At 41.5% G+C, this 26,317-nt stretch overlaps 1 protein-coding gene across 3 annotated transcripts in view; it reads left to right on the top strand.

The window, feature by feature from the left end:
- Positions 1-13,666, top strand: part of necab1 (N-terminal EF-hand calcium binding protein 1) — a 94,409-nt gene extending 80,743 nt beyond the window's left edge. For all 3 annotated transcript variants that reach the window (XM_055633621.1, XM_055633622.1, XM_055633623.1), the window contains 4 exons: positions 4,687-4,799; positions 9,921-9,998; positions 11,818-11,909; positions 12,488-13,666. In XM_055633621.1, the coding sequence (XP_055489596.1) occupies positions 4,687-4,799; positions 9,921-9,998; positions 11,818-11,909; positions 12,488-12,516 (312 nt within the window). In that variant the 3' untranslated portion in view covers positions 12,517-13,666. The remainder of the gene's footprint in view (positions 1-4,686; positions 4,800-9,920; positions 9,999-11,817; positions 11,910-12,487) is intronic.
- The last annotated feature ends 12,651 nt before the right edge of the window (positions 13,667-26,317 follow it).

The raw sequence follows: 26,317 nt of genomic DNA, 5'->3' as shown, positions 1-26,317 counted from the left end.
AAGTATGGGGGCTTGGGAAGGCACATCAGTGTTCTCCCTATCAAAGCGTGGATAGAATGCATTGAGCTCGTCAGGGAGTGAAGCTTCGCTGTCACTTGAGCTGTCACTCTGATTTTGCCTAGTAGGAAGTGATGACATTCAAGACCTGCCACAGTTGCCGAACACTGTGCAAAAAACAAGACATTTGTGCAAAATAATTCAAAAATCAAGTCGATGGTAGTGCAAGAAGTGGTCTGTATTTTTTGAATACTGAACTAGGATTAGGGTTGCGCAGGTCAGTTCAAGAACCTGACAGTTGTAGAAAAGCTCTTCATGAACCTGGTGTGAAACATAAGGCTTTCAGTATGAAGAGAGCTGTGCCCGTAACGGACAGAAAGATGTCCACCGTTTTCTGCAGTCTTTTGTGTTCCTGCATTGGAATTTCCGTAGCCGGCCATGACGCAACCCGGCATGATACTTTCTACCATGCATCTGCAGGTTTGCTAGAGTATTTAGGGGCACGCTGAATCTCTTCAAAATTCCCCCCAAAAGTAGAGGCACTAGCATGATTACATCTATGTGCTGGGCCCAGGATAAGTCATCCAAAATGTTAACCCCCAGGATTCTATGAGATTCTGAAAGGTTTTGACAAAGTGGATTTAAAGAGGCTGTTTCCTTTGGGTGAGAATCTAGAACTATGTGCTACTGTTTACAAAATAGAGGTTGCTCATTTTTGACAGTAATGTGGTGAAACCTTTTTCTCTAAGGCCATGAATCATTGGAACATTACTCCCCAAGGACTGTGGAAGCAGAGTCTGAATATTTTTTAAGGCAGACATGGATAGATAAAGAACAATTACCATAGATAAACAGAATTGCATAGTTGCAGTCAGTTCAAACATGATCTTATTAAATGGCAGAACTTGCTCAGAGGGTTTCTATTCCTAATTTATATGACCGTCCGTAACTTTATCCTGCAAAACAAAGATAAAATACCAAAAGTGTGGGGAGAGTATACGTGATCTATATTTTAAGCTATGGAGGTTTGTGAGAAGCAGTGCTAATTTAAGAGGACAGCTGTGAAAATAGATATCACATTTGTGTACGTGAAGGATTTAGCTTTATCACTTTCCAAGGTGAGTTCAAGAGGCATCGGAACATTGATCCTGGCCATTCCCAGGCTTTGATATGCCAGCCCTCACTACATCCCGGGCCACTCCCAGACATATGTGTGCGGAGGAACTGCAGAGGCTGGTTTATACCAAAGAGAGACACAAAATGCAGGGGTAACCCAGCGGGTCAGGTAGCATCCCTGGCGAAAAGGTGGCGTTTCAGGTCGAGATCCTTCATCGGACAGTCTGCCTGACCCACTGACCCACTGAGTTACTCCAGCAGTTTAGCAGTGTCTATCTTCTTTATATAACAGTAAGTGGGAAGACCCAAAACATCGTCTATCCATGTTCTCCAGAGATGCTGCCTGAACTGCTGAATTACTCCAGCGGTTTGTGTCTTGTTTTGTAAATCAGCACCTGCAGTTCCTTATGTTTAGAAACATAGAAAATAGGTGCAGGAGTAGGCCATTCGGCCCTTCGAGCCTCCACCGCCATTCAATACGATCATGGCTGATCATCCAACTCAGTATCGTGTACCTGCCTTCTCTCCATACCCCCTGATCCCTTTAGCTACAAGGGCCACATCTAACTCCCTCTTAAATATAGCCAATGAACTGGCCTCAACTACCTTCTGTGGCAGAGAATTCCACAGATTCACCACTCTGTGTGAAAAATGTTTTTCTCATCTCGGTCTTAAAAGTCTTCCTCCTTATCCTTAAACTGTGACCCCTTGTTCTGGACTTCCCCAACATCTTGGGGAACAATCTTCCTGCATCTAGCCTGTCCAACCCCTTAAGAATTTTGTAAGTTTCTATAAGATCCCCCCTCAATCTTCTAAATTCTAGCGAGTACAAACTGAGTCTATCCAGTCTTTCTTCATATGAAAGTCCTGCCATCCCAGGAATCAGTCTGGTGAACCTTCTCTGTACTCCCTCTATGGCAAGAATGTCTTTAACCCCCTGATCCTTTTAGATCTTTCCTCAGATTAGGAGACCAAAACTGTACGCAATGCTCCAGGTGTGGTCTCACCAAGGCCCTGTACAACTGCAGTAGAACCTCCCTGCTCTTATACTCAAATCCTTTTGCTATTAATGCTAACATACCATTCGCTTTCTTCACTGCCTGCTGCAACTGCATGCCTACTTTCAATGACTGGTGTACCATGACACCCAGGTCTCGTTGCATCTCCCCTTTTCCTAATCAGCCACCATTCAGATAATAGTCTACTTTCCTGTTTTTGCCACCAAAGTGGATAACCTCACATTTATCCACATTATACTGCAACTGCCATGCATTTGCCCACTCACCCAACCTATCCAAGTCACCTTGCAGCCTCCTAGCATCCTCCTCACAGCTAACACTGCCCCCCAGCTTTGTGTCATCCGCAAACTTGGAGATGTTGCATTCAATTCCCTCATCCAGATCATTAATATATATTGTAAATAGCTGGGGTCCCAGCACTGAGCCTTGCGGTATCCCATTAGTCACTGCCTGCCATTCTGAAAAGGATCCGTTTACTCCTACTCTTTGCTTCAATTCTGCCAGATAATTCTCTATCCACATCAATACTGAATCCCCAATACCGTGTGCTATAAGTTTGCATACTAATCTTTTATGTGGGACCTTGTCAAAAGTCTTCTGAAAGTCCAGATATAACACATCCACTGGTTCTCCCTTATCCACTCTACTAGTTACATCCTCTAAAAATTCTATAAGATTCGTCAGACATGATTTACCTTTCATAAATCCATACTGACTTTGTCCAATGATTTCACCACTTTCCAAATGTGCTGCTATCCCATCTTTAATAACCAACTAGCATTTTCCCCACTACCGATGTTAGACTAACTGGTCTGTAATTCCCCGTTTTCTCTCTCCCTCCCTTTTTAAAAAGTGGGGTTACATTAGCTACCCTCCAATCCTCAGGAACTACTCCAGAATCTAAAGAGTTTTGAAAAATTATCACTAATGCATCCACTATTTCTGCAGCTACTTCCTTAAGTACTCTGGGATGCAGCCTATCTGGCCCTGGGGATTTATCGGCCTTTAATCCATTCAATTTACCTAACACCACTTCCCGGCTAACCTGGATTTCACTCAGTTCCTCCATCTCATTTGACCCTCGGTCCCCTGCTATTTCCGGCAGATTATTTATGTCTTCCTTAGTGAAGACAGAACCAGAGTAGTTATTCAATTGGTCTGCCATGTCCTTGTTCCCCATGATCAATTCACCTGTTTCTGACTGCAAGGGACCTACATTTGTTTTAACTAATCTTTTTCTCTTCACATATCTATAAAAACATTTGCAGTCGGTTTTATGTTCCCTGCCAGTTTTCTTTCATAATCTATTTTCCCTTTCCTAATTAAGCCCTTTGTCATCCTCTGCTGGACTGAATTTCTTCCAGTCCTCTGGTAGGCTGCTTTTTCTGGCTAATTTGTATGCTTCATCTTTTGTTTTGATACTATCCCTGATTTTCCTTGTTATCCACGGATGCACTACCTTCCCTGATTTATTATTTTGCCAAACTGGGATGAACAATTGTTGTAGTTCATCCATGCAGTCTTTATTGTGAGGTTTACATTAACCTCACAATGTTCGGTGTGGCCAGGGCAAATTACTACAGGTAGTAATTTCCACAAGTAACGTCTGCCACGTCCTCTTTGTTTCTGGTCTGACAACCTTACATCCCAGTGCACATGACGGTCCTCCTTCTCCCAACATCTGCACAAAGAAATGTGGACCCATATCCACAAAGTACAGTGCATCGGTCCACGCTTACATCTCAGCTACTCCTGCTACTGGCTCTCAGTACTTAATCTCCAAAAATGAGTCCAACTTGTTTCTCAAAATTAACATATTCTTGCTATTGAGGGAGTGCAGCGAAGGTTCACAAGGTTAATTCCCGGGATGGCGGGACTGTCATAAGGTGAGAGAATGGAGCGGCTGGGCTTGTACGCTCTGGAATTTAGAGGATATCTTATTGAAATATCTAATATTATTAAGGGTTTGGACATGCTAGAGGCAGGAAACATGTTCCCGATGTTGGGCTAGCCCAGAACCAGAGGCCACGGTTTAATAATAAGGGGTGAGCCATTTAGAATGGAGATGTTGAGAGTTGGGAGTCTGTGGAATTCTCTGCATCAGAGGGCAGTGGAGGACGGTTCTCTGGATACTTTCAAGAGAGAACTAGATAGGGCTCTTAAAGATAGCAGGAGTCAGGGGATATGGGGAAAAGGCAGGAACGGGGTACTGATTGGGGATGATCAGCCATGATCACATTGAATGGCGTTGCTGGCTCGAAGGGCCGAATGGCCTACTGCATCTATTGTCTATTGTCTATTTCTCACCTAACTAAAGCTAGACTTAACATAAAATCGCAAAATCATATTTGATGAGAATTAAGTGTTAACAGATACATAATTTTTTTTAATAAATAATGTATTTCTGAAGAAGTCATTGTAGTTCTACACTGACGACTATGAACTAATACAAATTTCATTAGTCAAATGTTCATCATATTTGCAATTGATAACAATACTTTAAGATCTTTTTATTTTGTAATTGCTTATTGTAAAAATGAATTATTTTCCGCAGCATATTCTTATTGTTCAGCGACAGATGTCAATACTGGAAGAAGAACTGGAAGTATTCCGTTTAGCTTTGAGACAGTATGTGGTATCTGCAACCACACAAACAGGATGCTTGCAGTAAGTATGGAAATGTGTCAAATTTATTTTTACTGCACTGCAATATTAAAGTTCACATCATATTTTTTTTTGTGGAAAAAAGGAACTGCAGATGCTGGTTTAGAAAAAAATACACATGGTGTTGGAGTAATTCATTAGGTCAGGCATCTCTGGAGAATATGAATAGGTGACATTCGAGTCAGGACCCTTCTTCAGGCTGATGGTAAAGAAAGCTTTTGGTATGCTAGCCTTTATAAATCAGAGCATTGAGTATAGAAGCTGGGATGTAATGTTAAAATTGTACAAGGCATTGGTGAGACCAAATCTGGAGTATGGTGTACAATTTTCGTTGCCCAATTATAGGAAGGATGTCAACAAAATAGAGAGAGTACAGAGGAGATTTACTAGAATGTTGCCTGGGTTTCAACAACTAAGTTACAGAGAAAGGTTGAATAAGTTAGGTCTTTATTCTCTGGAGATCTGGAGAATGATGAATAGGTGACATTCGAGTCAGGACCCTTCTTTAAAATGATTGATGTGTGGAGAATAGGGAAGATTCAAACAAGAGGACATGACTTCAGAATTAAGGGACAGAAGTTTAGGGGTAATATGAGGGGGAGTGGTAGCTGGGGGAATGAGCTTCCAGTGGAAGTGGGGGAGGCAGGTTCATTGATATCGTTTACAAATAAATTTGATAGGCATATGGATGAGAAGGGAATGGAGGGTTATGGTATGAGTGCAGGCAGGTGGGACTAAGGGGAAAAAAATTTGTTCGGCACGGACTTGTAGGGCCGAGATGGCCTTTTTGCTGTAATTGTTATATGGTTATATGATTGTGGTGAGGTGGGGGGGGGAGGGGTAGAGAAAGTTAGAAGAGAGGAGGGACAGGACTAAGCCTGGAAAGTAATTGGTGGATACGGGGGAAGGTTTTTTAAAAAAAAATAGGTAGATGGTTGGACAAATGCCAGAGACGAAAAATCAAAAGGTGTGAGATATGCAGTGCATTCTGAAAGTATTCAGACCCCTTCATGTTTTTTCAACTTTTTGTTACGTTACAGCCATATTCTAAAATGGATTGAATTCTTTTTTTTTTTAATCACAAATCTACACACAATACCTCAGAATGAAAAAAGCAAAAACAGGTGTTTAGAAATTTTTGCAAAGTAATTAAAAATAAATAACTGAAATATCACACTTACATAAGTATTCAGGCCCTTTCCTATGACACTCAATATTGAACTTGGGCGCATCCTGTTCCAAGATTATCCGTGAGATGATTCTACAACTTGATTGGAGTCCACCAGTGATGAATTAAATTGATTGGACATGATTTGGAAAGGCACACACCTGTCTATATAAGGTCCCACAGTTGACAGTGCATGTCAGAGCAAAAACCAAGACATGAAGACAAAGGAATTGTCCGTAGACCTCCGAGACAGGATTGTGTCGAGACACAGATCTGGGGAAGGGTATAAAACAATTTCTGCAGCATTGCAGGTCCCGAAGAGCACAGTGGCCTCCGTCATTCTTAAATTGAAGAACTTTGGAACCACCAGGACTCTTCATAGAGCTGGCCGCCCGGCCAAACTGAGCATTCGGGGAAGAAGGGCCTTGGTCAGGTAGATGACCAAGAACCCGATGGTCACTCTGACAGAGCTCCAGAGCTCCTCTGTGGAGATGGAAGAAACTTACAGAAGGATAACTATATCTGCAGCACTCCACCAATAAGGCCTTTATTGTAGAGTGGCCAGACGGAAGCCATTCCTCAGTAAAAGGCACATGACAGCCCAATTGTAGTTTGCCAAAAGGCACCAAAACAAGATTTTCTGGTCTGATGAAGCCAAGATTGAACTCTTTGGCCTGAATGCCAAGTGTCACATCTGGAGAAAAGCATGCACCGCTCATCACCTGGCCAATACCATACCTACGGTGAAACATGGTGGTGGCAGGAACTGGAAGACTAGTCAGGATCGAGGGAAAGATGAACAGAGCAAAGTACAGAGAGATCCTTGATGAAAACCTGCTCCAGAGCGCTCAGGACCTCAGACTGGGGCAGAGGTTCACCTTCCAACAGGACAACAACCCTAAGCACACAGCCAAGACAACACAGGAGTGGCTTCGTGATTAGTCTGTGAATGTCCTTGAGTGGCCCAGCCAGAGCCCGGACATGAATCCGATCAAATATCTCTGGAGGGACCTGAAAATAGCTGTGCATTGACGCTCCCCTTCCAACCTGACAGAGTTTGAGAGGATCTGCGGAGAAGAATGGGAGAAATTACCCAAATACAGGTGTGCCAAGGTTGTAGTGTCATACCCAAGAAGACTTGAGGCTGTAATCGCTGCCAAAGGCGCCTCATCAAAGTACCGAGTAAAGGGTCTGAATACTTATGCAAATGTGATATTTCAGTTATTATTTTTTAATTACTTTGCAACATTTTCTAAACACCTGTTTTTGCTTTTTTTTATTATGCAGTATTGTGTAAAGATTGATGATTTAAAAAAAAATGAATTTAATCCATTTTAGAATAAAGTTGTAACGTAACAAAATGTGGAAAAAGTGAAGGGGTCTGAATACTTTCTGAATGCACTGTAGATTTGCAAATTGTGAAGTCAGTGGAAGGAATGTAGGTGGAAGGGGAGAGGCACAGGGAAGAGATGGGGTAATAGTAGGGGTGGGGGTGGGGGGGGGGGAAGAGGAGAGCAGGACCTAAAATTGTTGAATTCAATGTTCATTCCCCTGGGTTGTAATCTACCCAAGCAGAATATGTAGTGCTGATCTTCTGGTATGCGTGTGACTTCAGTCTGGCAATAGAGGCAGCCCAGGACAGAATGGTCAGTGTGGGAATGGGAAGAGGAGTTAAAATGATTAGCAACCGGGAAATCCAGTAGGCCTTGGTGGACTGAGCACAAGTGTACGACAAAATGGTCGCCAAGTCTAGGCTTGGTCTTGCTGCTATAAAGAACGCCACTTCGGGAATACTGGATGCAGGTTCACGAAGATAAAGGTCTGTCTCAGAACTTTTGTTGAACTGTGTCCTTGCTCTTCACAATGCAATAATTTATTTCAGCAGTGATTAGAATAAAAAGGTATTCAGAAAAACGAGTTATAAATTCACAGCTTATGAAACAGTTTTGCATCACTTACCTTGGGGTCTGCTTTTGAACTAGTTTCAGTGAAGATTCCTATCAATCGGAAATGTAATAGAGTAGCTATACTGGCTTAATTTTTAAAAGTTACATTTTAATGAAATGCTGTAGGCCTTCATTTCCTGCATGATTTTTAATGCATGCTCGTCCAGTTTATAGCATGAAAATTATGGTTATACCTCATACAGGTCCACCACTAATTTTCCGATAACTGGTGGTCCGGCACCTCCATTAATCCGGACAAAATTACAAGAGAGCACTTGAAATCCCCCCGATGACCCCCTCCAAAATGTGGTGCCTTGGCCGGGTGAGGCGGCCGACCTCGACCTCATCGGGACTTCTGCGACAGATTGGCGGGTTGAATTTGCCCCCTGGCGCCAGGGCTCTGGAACTCTAGTCTGGCCGGAGACAGCCAGAGACCATTCCCATAGCCGATTTCCGTAGCCGATCAGCAGGATTGCCCCCTGCAGCTGAGGCTCTGAAAATCCGGCCCTGCCAGAACGTTCCCGTAGTCGACTTCCGAGGCCAAATTTGCGGGGCCAGCATCTCGACAACCCAAAGCTGTGATCTCTATTGTTCCGCAAAACAAATATTATGGCAAGGCTCTGGAACCAAGATTGTCGGAGAATTGGCGGTGGATCCGTACTTAAATTAGGAATTTCCACTGAGAGTTGAAAGAAAATTGTTGAATATTTATTTTGGTAATATTTCGATACACCAGAATATCTTCGTTATTTGAAATGTGGACCGTGAGCTGAAACTGTAGTGGATTTATTGCCACCGGCAACATGATTATTCAAACAATTAAGTTCTTTCATCATACAAGCTTTATGGCCCTGTCCCACAGTACGAGTTCATTCCAAGAGCTCTCCCGAGTTTGCCCCGATTCAAGCTCGGAGATTTACAGTAATGGCCGCTCGTCGGTACTCAGGGCTCTCGTGGACATTTTTCAACATGTTGAAAAACCTTCATGAGTCTTCCCGAGCTTACCTGCCATTAGCGAGTCTTCCCGAGTATCTGCCGTTAGCGTTACAAGCCACTAAGAGACGTCCCCGAGCTCCGACGTATCCGCTACGTTCATTTTCTGCGCTTACCACGAGTTTGATTTTTTTTTAACTCAGGAGAGCTCTTGGAATGAACTCGTACCGTGGGACAGGGCCATAAAGATGTTTGCATGCCATTTTGATTCATATGTTAACTTTTAAAGATATATCTGGTGATGAAGTAATCTCATATGAAATAATACTTTCAATCTAATAACTTATATTTTGATAAAGTTTTCCATTTATATTGCATCTTCCATAGTCTCAGGATGTCTCTCTATGTCATGCAAAACAATAAGTATGATTGAACTGTAGCCACTAATTTAAATAGAGCAGACATATTTTGTACAGCAAGTTCCAACAATAGTTTTGTGATGACAGTCAGGTCTTTTTAAAGAGGGTGGATGAGGGATAAATATTAGTCAAGATACCAGGATTAATGTCCCCAACTTTCTTTGAAATGGACCATGAGAGAGCAGCTGGGTGAGGGCTGAGGGACGAATTCACATAACAAACCTCTTCCAGCAGAATAGACCCTCCAAAACAGCACTGGTGTACCAGCCTAAATATTTATATAGTCATGTCACAGGATTGGAATGAACCTATAGGAGAATAATCAAGAAAGCAGAGGTTTAACCATTAATGATGATACTCTAAAAGCCTGTATAAATAAATATTAAATTCCTTCAAAGATATTTGGCCAGGAAAGGTTTAGGCAGATTTCGGGCAAATGGGAGTAGCTTAGATGAGGCACCTTGGTTGGCATGGACGCGTTCATTGTGCCAAAGGGCCTGCGTCTGTGCTGTATGATTATGACGAAATACCAAGTGCGTATTTGAAAAATCTTCTAAATTTGAGATAGTTTGCTGTGCTCCATACCACAAACTGTTTACCAATAATTGATTTATATTGTTATATTCCATTTGATTTATTGACAATTATTGTATCTTAGTATTTCTGTACAGAAGCTAACAAACGAATCCCGCTTTATACTTTATGAATTCTGGGAAAACACCAACCTCTGGAAAATGTAAGTAACTTGAAATTAGGGTTGCATTGGATGGAAAATACATTTTGTTGGAATACCAAAAAGTAAATGAATAACATTTCCTATTTTGTTTTGCCAAGCCATAGCTGTAAATATGAGCGATATTTAAAGAGGTGGGTATGGTGGTGATATGTATTACCCAGGAATTTGATTGAAACGGTTCGTACTCAGTTCCCTTTACTTTGGACCAGCAACAGTACAAATCCTGCTTACACTCTATCCAAACACCAGAAGAACTAAATTAGACAGCGTTTATATTTGATTCTGGAATAAAAAACAATCAGATATTTTCTCCATCATCAAGAACACCTACTTCCATTTCCATTAAATCACTCATATCTTGACCTACCTCATTTTATCTCCTGTTCATCCACACATTTAATATAAGACCAATGATAATCCATGAGACCACGGGTGAACAATGAGGAAGATGACTGAACTTTGCCTTCCCTCACAGTGGGAACGTTGATTCCATTGTGTGGGGATGTTTATGTTAAACTCTATAGTGCATCGTGTACTATTTTTTATTCGTATGGCTGTACGGTAACTCAAATCTCACTGTACCAATTGGTGCACGTGACAATAAATGTAGCTTGAACTTAACTTGAACTTGATGTTATATATATTGTAAATAACTGGGGTCCCAGGGCCGAGTTTTGCAGCACCTCACTAGTCACTGCCTAGTCACGGCCTGCCATCTGAAAAGGACCCGTTGATTTCTACTCTTTGCTTCCTGTCTGCCAACCAGTTCTCTATCCATGTCAATACCCTACCCCCAATACTATGTGCTTTAATTTTGCACACTAATCTCTTGTGTGAAACCTTGTCAAAGGCTTTTTGAAAGTCCAGATACACCACATCAACTGGCTCTCCCTATCCATTCTACTTGTTACATCCTCAAAAAATTCCAGATTAGACAAGCATGATTTCCCCTTCATAAATCCATGCTGACTTTGACCGATCCTTTCACAGCTTTCCAAATGAGCTGCTGTAACATCTTTAACAATCGACTCAAGCATCTTCCCCTTACTTCCCCGATGTAAGGCTAACTGGTCTATAATTCCCCGTTTTCTCTCTTCCTCCTTTCTGATTGTTGCCACAACATGAGGGGCAGCTTGAGCTTTATCAGGAGAAGTTGGGTAGGCTAGGACTTTATTCCTGGGAGAGCAGGAGGCCGAGGGATGATCTTATAGAGGTGTATAAAATCACGAGGGGAATCGATAGAGTGAATGCAGTCTTTTACTTTGGATAGGAGAATCAAAAACAAGAGGACATATGTTTGAGGCAAGAGGAGCAAGATTGAATAGGAAACTGAGGAGCAACTTTTTCACTCAGAGGGTGATACATATATAGAACGAGCTGCCAGAGGAGGTAGTTGAGGCAAGTACTATAACAGCATGTAAAATACACTTGGGCAGGTACATGGTTTGGGAGGTTTTGGATGAGATATGGGCCAAACGCAAGCAAATGTGACTAGCGATAATGGTGCATCTTGGTCAGGATGGAAGGGCCTGTTTCCATGCAGTATATCTCTATGACTAACAAGTGGGAGATATTCAATTCAGACAAACTATTGGAGGAACATATCATTTTCTAAATGAGAGAGATTAAACTAGTTTTTGTATTTCCACTGAATATCAATGTAAGTTTGTAAAGTAAAATGACTGAAGTTGCACATCCATCAATTGCTGCTCTTCTATTTATTGGTTTATGCTATCTGGTATATGTAATTTATGTGTACTAGTTAGATTAAGACAATTTAGTCATTGATTTTATTTGATTTACATGCTAATTACTTTAGGCACATCCAGACCAATGATAGCAAGACCTTCCAAAGGAGCAATGTGGATTTCTTGGATACTCCAGAGCTAATAACAACAATGCTTGTACCTGGTACGATGCAAATGTGCTTGACAAAGCACATTACTAATCTTACGTTTTCCATACATAAAGAATTATATTCTATGAAAACGGATGTATTACCTTAATGTACATGTTTCTGGAATAGAGCCAAATAAGGGACTGAAGCATAAATTTGTACTTGATTGCAATGGGAGCTAACTAATTGTGTATGGCCCTGGGCACTCATAAAGAATCCTATCAAAACAATCAAAAGAGTACATTGATGAGTTGCCTAGATAATACCATGAATCTAAATTAATATAGATAATAAGCAACATTTTCATTTGATAGTTAGAAAAGCCTAAGGGACCACAAATTAAGTTTTTAGGGTTACAGAAGACAATTTTTACCAGCTGAAGGATAGTTCAAAATGAGATAAATATAGGAGAAGGGCACTAAAGTATGATGTTGGTCTAGCAAAACATCCAGAGGAAATGGGTTGTCTGTGAATTCAAATCTGATGTCCATTGGGTAGCTGTTCCAATTAAATGGTTCACAATGCATATGTTTTACACATGAACATTCATACAATGCAACTCAGTGAATTATTTCTTTATTTTGTTTTACAGCTTCATGGTGGGTTCTGAATAATAACTGAAAGTGACCTTCATTGTAGTAGAAAAATTGTGTAGTATGAATTATGTAAAATATCTATAAAATAGCTTAATGTATGAAATATTAAAAATGAAATATTAATATCCAAATGCATGAAAAATATTACCAATTGCTTATATGATAAATAATGACTGGAAGTAATGTGCCCTAGTTGATGAATGTTTGATTTATATGCAATTTATAAGCACATTAATTAGTATTAAATATTCTGTAAAACAGTGATATATGTTCTGTAGTGCAGTAATTGATATGTATTCTATTATCACCAATATTAAGATGGGTATATGTTTAATGAATTATAAAATATATTTCTTGTCATTTAGTATAGAAGTAGTCCAATAATTTTTTTATGTTATGCAATTTCTCCGAGTTACCTGCCAATAGGAATTTAGTCATCTGTATACAATCTCACTTTTATTAACCTTGGTCATTGTTGGATATCAGCTCCAGTTTATCTTCAGCATTCAATGATTTCACAAAGCAGGCTGAACAGCCGATGACATTGAAGATTTCTTACAGATAGCGATTTGTAGTTTTTGAATATTTTCGAGTGTGAAATGAAGATTGAATTATATGCAAGATTAAGGCTGAAGTGAAATGTCAAGAAAAAAAATCTTATTTTAAACAGGTACTGAATTATGAAATATTTATGTCATAGAATGACTCTCCAAACATTGACTGGGGATAGAAAAATTGTTAACCAATGATATATATGTTATTAAAAACTCAATTAAAAAATGGAACATCTTTAGGGTTGTTGTAATTGAGACCAACTCTTAAATAGTTTTGTTCTCATCAATTTACTGATTTCTGACGACTATGCTGGAGAAGAATTTAAATCATATTCCTGAAGAAGAGTAGGGAATTTTTTGAGGCTGAAGAAATGGCTAAAAAAAAAGGTAACTTAATAAAAATGGAAATTGCTTGCAATAATGTAATTTTGCAGGCTCTAATAGTTATTTTAATATTACTCCAATTTAAAATGATTTCTTCAATGGATTGGTTCGTATAAACGATGAATCATACTTTTGGGATTTTAACATTGGTAAGCAAAAAGTGAAAGTATGTAATTGTTGATTAATGTCTATTCATTACAAAACACATTAAAACTTGCATCCTGACTTGTTCAAAGTTCTTCCTTGTACACAAAAACTTTGTTTATTAACTTACACATTACCATTATTTAGTCATAAAAAACATTTCCCCCCAAATTTGAGATTGGAAAACATTGATACCACAAGCAAATTAGTCTCATCAGTTATCTGAAAAGATGTAGGTTATAATAAATTTGACACACGTTTGAATGATTGGGTTTCTAGTGTGTTCCAATGTTTATATCCAGCACAAAATATAATACTGTATGCTCAGATCTATTGCATATTACAACATGGAAAAAATTTATACGATTAAACCTTGCATAATTAACTGATTACCAGGCTCACGGAACTGGGTCTCTGCGCATCCCACAATAATTGGATTCTCGACTTCCTCATCAATAGACCACAATCAGTACAAATTGTGCTCCTCAATATCCATTGGCACAGGAGCACCTCAAAGCTGAGTGCTCACCCCCTCTCCCACTCAACTCGCTCTATACTCATGATTGTGTAGCCAGACACAGTTCCAACACCATCTTCAAATTTGCCGATGACATCATTGTTGTTGGACGGAGTACAGATGATGAGGAGTTTGGCTATAAGAGGAAGATGGTGCCAGAACAACAACCTTGCTCTCAACGTCATAAAACTAAGGAACTAAGGATCTTCCAAAGTCAACAATTGATCGTTGACTTTGGAAGATGAAGGCCGAAGCTCCACAAACTTGTCTTCATTGACGGGATAGTAGTGGAGCCAAAAACTTCAACTCTCTGAAGATCTGTCCTAGACTCAGCACATTAATGCAATCGTAAAGAAAGCCCATCAATGCCTTTACTTCCTTAGAAGATTGAGGAACTTCGGTATGTTAACGAATACTCTTGATCTTCTAGAGGTTTACAGTAGAAAGCATATCGACTAGTTGCATCACAACCTGGTTCAGCAACTCAAATGCTCAGCAACGAAGATTGCAAAGAAAATGGTGAACACTGCCCAGTCCATCACAGGTACTAACCTCCCCACCATCGAAGGGGTCTACAGCAGTTGCTGCCTCAAAAAGGCAGCCAGCATCATGATTCTGACCACTCATTTCACCCCTGCATTGCGAAGAAGGTATAGGAGCCCGAAAATTGTAACATGCAGGTTCCTGAGCAGCTTCTTAACAACTATCAGGCTATTAAACACTACAATTTCCAAATAAGCTCCCAACTACATAGACGTGGCAGTATTGTTTTTGTCTTTGCACTATTATGTTTTGTCTGTTTTATTTACATATGTTAGACCAAGTGGACCAGTTCAGACCTATTACATGGGAGGCCTGGTCCCCCAACGCAACCCGTTCCCCAAAGCAATATTCCACCACTCACCCATTCCCCCAATGCAACCCGTTCCCCCAACGCAATATTCCACCACTCACCCATGGTCCCCAACAGCGCAGGGGCTGCTCAATTCCCCTTATTCACCCTCCCTCATTTTAAACTTTAAAAAAAATGCAATTGCTAGGGCTGATAGGACTCCGTGTCCTGGGATTGCAACATTGTAGCGGGCAGGGCTACAATCCCATTGTGATGTCAAAGCTGTAACTGCCAGTGCAGAGGGAAGAATTTTTTCTCAAATTGGGATTTTGTAAAGTAAAAAATGTGAATAACTTGTAAAATATAAAATAAATCTGAACAAAACTTGGTACAACACACCACAAGACAATTGTGAGTAAAGTGGTGCAAAAATTGTAGTGCTATCTGTCAAAGTTCGTTTCTTAAAAAGCAGATAGCAACAAATGTTGAAGGTAGGCCATGGCAATCTTTAATTGATTCGTCAGACGGGAGTGGCAAAGATCTACAATGAACTTAAACGTTGCTCAGTGCTTCTCGGGCTCCCATTCACACAACAAAGGAGAGTTAGCACAATTATACATTTTTCTTATCACTAAAACACTCCTACCAAGTCTGAATATGGCATGACTGAAAGATTCTGTAGCCTTTCACAATATAGGAAAGCTGGGTCCAAATCAAGCTCATCCAATATCAAGTTATTACTTATCTCTGGAGCGTCAGCTATTTTTTCATTCTTGGCTTCTTTATGGCCTTGAATGAAGCACATGTTATTACTGCAGGTTGCCATCTTAATGTCTTTATGGAAAAGACAACTTGTCCTCCATATTGTGTTCCATATAATTTACAAAGTCATTCAGACTTGGCACCGAGCCATTCTTTTGTTCTACTAGTCCATGCTTTTGTAGAAGAACGACTCCATTTTAGATTTGACTATTAGATTTGACTATTAACTCTTTCATTCCCACCACAATTTTTAGAGCAATTAGCTGAATGATAACCATAATGTATCACAGTCCCAAAAGTCCATCAAACCAATACACGCAACCAGTTCTCACAAGTATTGAGAACCATCCTGATGAGCTTAATGATAGAGCCATAATCTTATTTATATCACAGTCACTTGCATTGACCCCAAAGTGCTTCAAACATTACATTTACACCCAGGCAAAGGTGGGTGAAGTGTCTTGCCCCAAGGACACAACGACAGTATGCACTCCAAGCGGGATTCGAACCGGCTACCTTCCGGTCGCCAGCCGAACACTTAGCCCATTGTTTAGGGTCAATGGATCAGGTGCCACCTGTAGGCAGTGTAATCCTTTCAGCCGATATTGGGGTTGTGCCATAAAGTTTGCACCTGTCTGAGGGTGTTGCCAGTCTCTTCCTAGATAGTTGCACAGGTGAGGTGCTTCCTCCCCTCTCGTCCTGTGGTGGGGTTCATCACCTTGATCTAGACGCTAGCGTATCCGTGGGTTTGGACAGCATTTACTCCCAGTAGGTTTGGCTTCCACATCACCACCTTGAAGCGGCAGCAGGACTGGAAGCCAAAGAGAAAGCCACCGTAGATTGCAGTCTATGTTGACGTAGAAGGTGCCACTGAAGTTGATGGCGTTGAACTCCTCAAATCTGACAGCAAGGCCAGGGTCAGAGTTGGCGGTCTGCAGTAACTCCCTGCCCTTGTTGCGTACTACCCAGTTAGGAAAGATCTGCATCGTCCCCTTTGGAACGTCCTCAGGTCAGTCTCACTAATGGCGCTGTTCTCGGGGCACATGTCATAGATATCTGGGATGTTGTTGTCAAAGTCGACCTTGCAGTTGTTTCCTCTGCTGTCACCATCGGCATCAATCTGGTCAGGGTTGGGAACAAAACGGTAATTGTCCTTCTCATCAGAAACTCCATCATTGCCATCCTCATCAATGTCCTGATTGTCATCACACTGATTACTCACCAGGTCTCAGTCATTGTCTTCCTGGATAGGGCTATTCATAATCTCTTTTAAGAGGTCCATCTGTTTCGAAATGTTCAGCTTCTCTCTCTCTAGACCCTTGGTCATACGATAGAGCTCAAAATGCTTCAAGATTGTTGATCAAATGTGGTTTGTCTTTCTGAAGTTGTGACCAAAGGCTTTGCACTTCCTCCTGATCTGTAAGATGTTCTTTCTTCTGTATGGATCAGCTTTACATGGCGCTGCAGGTAGCGATCAATCAGAAACACCTTGTTACATCCTGGGTGGGGCAAGGTCTTTCACGCACCTCTTCACGCTGCTCTTTCGTGTGTTTCTTAAGTCCGTCAACTCCCCTGTAAACGACACAGCAATCCTTATACTGACATCGATACACGGTGGGGAAATCTTCCCTATCCAAGTTTGAATTTGGTTTCCGGTCACGTTTTTGTCCAGATTATTTCTTCACATCCTTAATATTGCACTTCTTAACTGGTAACTTGCTCTTCTTCTTCCAATATGGTTGAAAAGACTCATCTGAATAGCCATTCTGAGCTTTTATTTTTCTGTCATCTTCACTTGATAAATACCTTTCAGAAAGTTCACTGGACTCCAATCCATCCACAACATAATTTCTTATAGAACAAAATGCTTCATTGCAGTTAACTGTTTTTTTTTTCACATTAAAAGGTTGAGATGCATCTTGTACCTGAACTTTTTCCCAAAAGCATTCTGTATATTCAGGATCTGAGCACAATAACATATCCTTCTTCACTGGGGATTCCCAGTTGTCCACATCCATTGACTGCGAAGTGGCTCCATTGTATGTACAAGGCTGAAAGTCTGCCAACACTGGGACAGGTTGATGCTTCGCAACATTATCATCTTCACCATTTTCAGTCACTGTTCCATTCTGAGGTGAAAGGGTTATTGAACCATCCAGAACTTCCTCCATTGAGTGCTGGATGGGCACAGTCCCTCATTCAAAACAACGCTGTGACTTGAATGCACGTCCAGGATGTAACTGTGGCCCTCTGTTATCAGAGTTCTGAACAGTCCTTCCAATAGCTAGGATTCTGCCTGATTCACCTCTACCCCATTGCAGACATTGGTCTTTGTCTCTGGAACTGGTGTGCTATGATGATCTCGCTGATGACTTCACAATGGCTCTGCTCCCCACGGCCTGCTGCCCTATGTTCCATGCGCAGCGAGTGACGTCACCCCTCTTCCCCATCCCCCCGCTTCTTCAAAAGACGCTTAAAGAACGAGCAAGTGGGCTCTGTACTGCAGCTCCGGAGAGCTTCTGAACGCTCGCGAAATCCCCAAGCGCTGCGCGCTCGCGCATCGGGTTTCCCTGGGAACTCCTGAGCTTTCTCTCTCCCCCCCAACTCTCCCCCCTCTTCTCTCTCCCCAGCCGTTCTCTTCCTCCCCCGGCATCCCTTTTCCTCCCCCCCTCCCATTGAGGGGACGGGACCCGTTGGGTCCCTCTTGATCTAGTGTATATAGATAGATATAGATTAAAGTTCTTTTTTTGGTTGTTTATTATGATATTTACAGAGCATTATGTTTAAATATTGGTTGTGCTGCTGCAAGTAAGCATTTCATTGTTCCCTTTCAGGCCACATGACAATAAAACACTCTTGACTCTCACAACATGCAACTACTGCCTAAAACAAATAAACATTTCTACCAAAATCAATTTATGCATACATTGTTCACCATGTAGGAAGACGACCCTGAAGTTACTTCTAAACTTGGTCTTTTCAATCCCTTTATCTCTCATTGATGCCCACCTCATGCCTGGGGTTGAATCACACATTAAGGAATCTTTCTGCAACAGCTGCAGGCTCCAAACATTTTTCTGTGGCTAAATCTGGAAAATTGAGTTTTTAGCATGTTCATGTTTTACTCAAATGTTTCGACTCTTTGGTTCAGTCTCTTCTTTTTAGTTAAGTTGATACATATAATACATGATTACAATCAAGATGTTCACAGTGTACAGATACAAGAGAAAGCGATAGGCGGACAGTACAAGCTAAAGTCTGATTAAAGATAGTCTGAGGGTCTTCAACGAGGTAGACGGCCACTCAGGACTGGTCTCTGGTTGTTGATAGGATGGTTCAGTTGCCTGATGACAGCTGGGAAGAGACTGTCCCTGACTCTGGAGGCATGTGTTTTCATACTTCTGTACTCTTGCCTGATGGGAGAGGGAGTGATCAGGATGAGACTCACCTTTGATTATGCTGATGGCCTTGCCGAGGGAGCATGAAGTGTAGATGGAGTCAATGGAAGGGAGGTTGGTTTTTGTTATGGTCTGGGTTATATCTCTGCAATTTCTTGTGGTATTGCTGTTTCTCAACCATGCTATAATGCATCCCAACCATCTTCCATCATCTCTTTATGACATCGACATTTTTGACATTGTATTGTATGCTTGAACATTTTAAGGACTAACCCTACACCTGTGTCCTATTTTGGGCTTATTACTCCAAGGCTAGCCAGCAATTATGAGTCAATGTGATTATAATCATGGCTATGATTACACCCACCAATTTTAGGTCCTTCACCCAAATGTCAAGCAGCACTTTCAGTTCACTCTGACTGGGCAATCCCTGCTGGAATATTTGTAGATTTTACATTATTCAACACCCCAAACAAAATGATGCGGCATAATCTCATTAAAACCTTTGATTTTATTAATGAGAGATTGTGGAACCCATTCTCAAATGTGGCTGCACTGAAAAATGCATCTCAATTTTGCAGTTAGCTCCTCAATGACTTTTAACCCATGATATTCATGGATTTACCACAGCACTATTGTTCATTAATATAATGTTAAACAAAGCTGCATCAGTGCCTCAATTTTTTAATTTTCAATTTTTCTTGCTGTAATGGTACATCTCATCTGAAATGCCGAGTGAATGATCCCAATCCCTATCTTCCTGTGGCCTCAGACATCAGTCTGCAGCTCCTTTACTTCATGAAGTAATTTCAGGAACCGTCTGACAGGAATGGGTACTACAAATACAATGGTCTCCAATATTCCAGTTCATGAAATGAAGGTTTGCTCGGGAACAGATTGCACTTCCAACCAAAAAATCTCAGTATAGCATCAATACTGGCAAGACCCCAAAATAATAAAATTGCCCAAGCTGATCCTAAACAATAAAATGGAAAAAAATAACAATGTTAATTTTGGAAGAGAAGGCAAAAGAACATAAATATTTAAGTGGATATAAATTCCAGGAAAGGGAACAATAGTGTTTATGATCCTCATGCACGAAACACAGAAAAGCAGCAGGAACTAGAGAAAGCTAATGGAATGCTGGACGATATTTCAAGGGAGTAAGAGAATAAAGTGAGGGAGTCTGATTAAGTAACATTATTATGTTATTGAGGGTGGTCCAGGAAAGGTTCATTTAAGATGATCATGGGTATGGAGTGGTTCTCTTCAGAAAAGTAAGTTTCGGTCTCTGGTCATTAAAATTAAGGAGAGGGAAGATTATTGAAACATCGTACTGGATGAGATTGGTTCTAGAAGCTCCGTTAAGAGGAAACAACCTAAGGCATGATGCCAGAATAGGAAGGTACCCATTTAAAACTAAGATGAGGAAACATTTTCTTTCTCAGTGTTGTGAATCTAGAGAGCTGTAGAGGCAAAGTCCTGGTCATTTAAGGCTGAGGTAGAGAGGTGTCTAATCAGTAAAGTAATCAATGATTATAGGGAAAGCATGGAAAGTGGACTAGAGGAATTTTAGATCAGCCACAAATCAATCCTAATTGTGTGGAGCAGACTCAAGAGGCTGAATGACCCAATGTTACTATTTATGATCTTAATTCTTTTAGAGTCATTACTGCCGACCAGAAATTTCACTTGGCCACCTAGATAAATATCATGGCTATAAGAACAAGTCACAGGTTGCATATTTTAAGATGGATGATTCACCACCTGGTTCTCCAGAGTATTTTTACCTTCTATTAGGTACATCAGGAATATTTTGGAATACTTTCCATATGCTTGGATGAGTGCAACTGCAAAATGACTCAAGAAAAGTGAGAACATCAAGGATAAAAGCAGCCAATTTGACTGGCATGTGATTGAATATTCTTTCTACTCCAGTGTTGCGTGCACCATCTGGAAGCTGCACATTACAAGGTTTCTTTAAGTACTTTCCAAATCCCAAATCTCAACGATCATGATGATAAAGGGAAAAGACGCATGGGAAAAATCAGTATTTCTAAGTTTCCCTTCAAGGTCACACATCGTCCTCAGCGTTCCTTATTGCTAGGTCAAATCCACAATTAACAGTACCATATAACCACATACATTACAGTAGTTCAAGAAGATGACTTCAGCAATACCTTCTATGGACCAATTAATGCTACAAATGCTCGCCCTACCATCGACATTACAATCTGTAAACAAACATTAGATTTGGTGTACAATTTCTAAACAGAAAAAGATTCAAATCAACCATAAAATAGTAACATAACTTCCAATACAACGTAACTAGATTAGAAGAAACCCTTGTCTTCTATCTGGCTGGTCCCATTGTTCAAGTAAACTCATCACACACAATAATAATAATCTCACCAATACACCATTTATGTTTTCCAATTTCCCCAATACCTTGTTTTGTTGATATAATCCTTTGGCAGGCCATGCCACAGATCAAAGTGATATAGTAGATAAAACATTACAAATGATGAGAATTTTAATAATACTGTTACAAAATGAAATACCAAAATAATTTCCAATGAGATTTATCATGTCAGAATGAGTTAAGTTGTTTCACACAGTAAACGGTCCAATAGAAAATGAAGTTGTGAATTGAAGTAGATGAAGATGCTGTCATAAAGATAGGCGAAGGAATAATGTTCGCAAAGCATGATTGCCAGAATAAGCTATTCATACCCTACTCAATGAGCACTATATTTAACAAAATTAAATCCAAATTCCAAGGGATTAGTTATCCATGATCAATACATGACATTTAAGGGGCGACATAATTGGCGAGTTTAGAAGTTTGCCCTCGACTCACACTCGCAGCATGGTCGACACGAGGTCCTAGGAGGTCTTTGTAACTCTCCTTCATGCTCGAGAGTAGACCCCGCGTACTCGAGGCCTCAGCTAGGTCACGGCGTATTTTTCAACATGCTAAAAAATGCCCATGAGTAAAAAAAAAGGTCTCCTTGAGAAAAAAAAATCTATATTTTCTTTACTCGTAAGTTTAGTCGAAGTAGGTCGTAGTAGGTCGGCATGTTATTCATAGGTAATCGAGGGTAGTCCAATTTTCCCCAAAGCTAGTCGAAGATAGTCTTCAACATAGTCGAAGGAGGTCGGACGAGGTCTTCTACATAGTCGAAGGTCTTCAACATGACACTTTTTTCAAACTGTCCTAAACTCGCCAATTAGATCGCCGCAGTGGGACAGCCGCTTTAATGAAACAACAGAAACCATACAAAAACGTTTCCATCCACATGATAATATTGCTTATAATATGCATACAATATGCATGAAATCTCGTGTATTTTGGCTGATCAAATTTTCACATGATCATCGTTAGTACCACTTCACATCAATTTAGAAATCCAAATTGAAAGACTTGTAAATTAAAAGGCAAAGAAAGGTCATAGCTCTGACAGAAGCGTCTGGAATTTTTCCCATCAATGTTATTGAGCAAGTTGCCTGGTGTACAAATTATAATAAATGGGTATCAATATTTAAAAAATGCAAACTATAAAACAAATTTGATAAATAGCTTAAGACTAATGTAAAGTTTGAAACTGTTTTGATGTTACACATTTTTCATAATTTGCCTCTCAAACCAACGCATTTTCAAATTTGTTAAGCTTTATTTATCTCTCCAGCACATAAAATAAAATAAATCGAAACTTGAATATGAGGTTTATTTAAACAACATTTATATATAAATTAATTGTTCATAGTTGTTTGCTTTGACCTTATTTCCACTCATTTTTCCAGGCCTTTTCTGACACATTTACATCTATGGACATGCTTCCACATTGTGATCAGGCAGCACTCAACTAGTTCACTGTTAAAATAATGTTAACATGAATATACCAAAATCTTCATAACTATCAAGGAACAGTCCAAAGACTTTTATATAAATATATCAAGTACATATTAATTCTAAATGCAGATAGAATTCATTTATTATCAAGTTGGTAAAATGCTGCTGCAGATCTTCTTCTTGTGTATGGTGTGCACAGCCTAAAGTTGTAAGACAACTTGTTCTGATCTTGTTTGTGCACACCAGGTTGATTGCATTCGTCGAAACAGGGTGGGCCACGTGAAGGTTGCAATCCCCCACCCCAATATAATTACTGCAGATAATATACCTTATTATCGTGTCCTCTATGGTCACACATCAAATATGGAGAATGTGCAAATGATAAAATTCTGCAGGCTCTTCATCCTTACACTTTACTAACCTCACCTTGCCCACTAACTCTATCCCCCACAATTGCACACCTCCCCTGGCAATCACCTATTACCTCAGTTTCACCTTCAAGAAAAATAGATATTTTCAATTAAATTACATTTGGGTACCATTGTAGCACCAACTGGTGGTCGGGCCACTGATTAATCACACCCTCATTCATCATGTAGTAAGAGGCACGCGACTGAGGGGCGGGGGTTAGAAAGGAAGTCGAGGTAGTGCCCTGCTGCAGCGACACGCAGTTACTCAGGGCTCCACAAACACTGCTTTGTTTTGGAATTCTTCTTTGTTTAATAAAACTTGGCCTTGTGTTCACAGCGTGTGACTCACTTTAATGGTGACCTTGACATTTTCCAAACTGTGGTTTTGGATCGCACAATGGAAGCAGCTAACAGCCCGCCCGATGCAGGAGCCAGCCCTCTGGCTCAGTAGAACAGCGTTGCGGTTAAATTGCCCGTGTTTTGGACGTCACAGCCCCATGTATAGTTTGAGCAAGCCGAGGCTCAATTTCATATTCAGCACATTACTGCTGACGACACTAAATATTATTACATGGTTGGAGCCTTGGATCAGGACAGGGCCGGTCGTCTCGTTCATTTTCTTGGGCTGCTAGGATTCTGAACATGGGTGGTCTCAGTGATTGCAAGCCGTCAGATCTGATGAGTGAAATGCTCACCTTGATGGACGGTCATCAGCCCAGTTTCCTTTTTGAGCACGTGTTTCTGGAGCACATGCCCGAGGACATCGGCCTTCTCCTCGCGGATGAGGATTTTGCTGACCCCCTGTGGCTGGCTGAATGTGCCGACGAAGCTGTGGCATGCCAAACAGCAGGGTGACTTTTCTATTAGCCGGGTGTTGGCGAGACTGCAACGCAGCCCGCAGCCATTTACTGTGTCGGTTGAGGTTTCCACCGGAAGGCCGGTTTTGAGTGACGTGGGTAGAGGTAGGTAGTGCTATTACCACCAACGCTGGGATCCTGCAGCCCACCAATGCCCGCTTGTATCTGGGAAATGCGGTGGCCCAACAAAGCCGCCAGCCCTGCTCGTGTCCGGGAAATGCTGCAGCCTGCTGCCAGTAGTGGCTGCTGCAGCCGACCAGAGGAATCGCATCTGCACCTGGGAACGTCATTCGGGACGGCGGTTTCTGGTCGACATGGATGTGGAGCTCAGCGTTTTGCCCCCAGCGGGAGTCAGCACACGATCCGGGCCCGCTCTTACCACAGTTAACGGGAGCTCCACCCATATGTACGGTTTTCGCACATTCCCGCTTATTTTCATGGACTTTCACTGAGGCTGCGTGTCCTAGCCATAGCTGGGCACCGATTTTTTACGGGTACAATCCCTGTTGGTTAATTTGTGGGGGCAGCGTCTCAAGCATTCTGGCACGTTTGAGTCGATTTCTCTTCGCCCCGCACCAGTTCATCTGCCTTGCTTCGACCCGGTTTCTGCTGTTGACAATATATACACCCAGATATTGGCGGAGTTTCCTGCCATTCTGACCCCTCGGTTTCAGTCGGTAATTTCCAAACATGGGGTTTTGCATCATATTTTACTACCACCGGACCGCCACTTCATGCTCGTGCACGCTGGTTGCCTCCTGACAAGCTTCACATTGCAAAGGCTGACTTCCGCCAGATGGAGGAGATGGGGATTGTGTGTCGTTCTGATAGCCCGTGGGCCTCTCCACTGCACATGGTTCCTAAGACGAATGGGGGCTGGAGGCCTTGTGGGGATTATCACTGTTTAAATTATGTCACGGTGGCTGATCAATATCCTGTTCCAGGACTTCACGGCCAATTTGAATGGGGCCAAATTTTTTTCAAAGATCGACGTGGTGAGGGGCTATCATCACATTTCCGTTCATCCGGCTGATGTTCCCAAAACTGCTATCATTACCCTTTTTGAGTTCATCCCAGGGCCGGATTTACGTATAAGCTGGACAAGCTTCAGCTTAGGGCCTTGAGATCTAGGGGGCCTCACAGTCGGATTTACCACTAGGCTTCATAGGCTGAAGCCTAGGGCCTCAAAATCTATGGGGCCTCCGGCCAAGGCAGGACACGTGCCATTCAACTGGCCGCGCCCCCTCTCTATCTCAGTCTCCCCCCATTATTCATATGCGGGCTGCCGGGCCCCGCTCTCCACTCGCTCCTCATCCGCCGGCAGACAGGCAGCCTTGGCACATGCGCATTGCTGCGGCCTGCAGTCCTCCCCTGCACATGCGCACAACCACGGCCCATACATCATCGGCCGCACTTCCATTGCAACGTGTAAAAAGAGTTGAGATACTGTAATATAATTTTGCTGTATGTCATTGTGGTATATATCATGTCTTGATTGGTGAATATGTTTAGTTAGCAGCTTTATTTGAAGCAGAAATAATATGTGAATGCTTCATTGAGCATAATTCCGACTGATAACAACGCACCGTCCAAGCACATTATCGCACGCGTCATGCAAGCCGTCTTAAATGACCACCTAAACTGTCATTTGGCAACTTAAAAGCTGCCACGGTTGCCCGGCTGACAACAGAGAAAGAAAATTAAGTGAGAGCCCTGCAAGGTGTATAATATTTTTGACAATGTCATAGGCCTTTCTTACATATGCTGTCACAATGCACTGCAATCTCTAAACAACCCTTCAGTCATTTTCCTTGCCATCCATTTCAGAATAATAATGTTTTAAGCCAATAACTCAACACTAGCAGTGGCAATAAATAAATAAATAAATAAATGCACAAATAAATAAATGCGCTGCTTTCCAGCCCCTTATCTCATTGGCCACGCTTGGCTGCAAATCGGTGTCAATCTGGTGGACCATCTTCCTCTAGTCGTAGGGGTGGGGGATTGGGAGGGGCCTCACAAGTAGAACAGCTTAGGGCCTCTCTTCATCTAAATGCGGCCCTGGTTCATCCGCATGCCTTTCGGTCTCAAGAACTCTGCGCAGGCTTTCCAGCG

This window comes from Leucoraja erinacea, chromosome 4 (assembly GCF_028641065.1).
Source record: "Leucoraja erinacea ecotype New England chromosome 4, Leri_hhj_1, whole genome shotgun sequence".
NCBI classification, from domain to species: domain Eukaryota; kingdom Metazoa; phylum Chordata; class Chondrichthyes; order Rajiformes; family Rajidae; genus Leucoraja; species Leucoraja erinaceus.
Note: the sequence above shows the minus strand (reverse complement) of the source record. Positions and strands in the feature narration are given on the sequence as shown.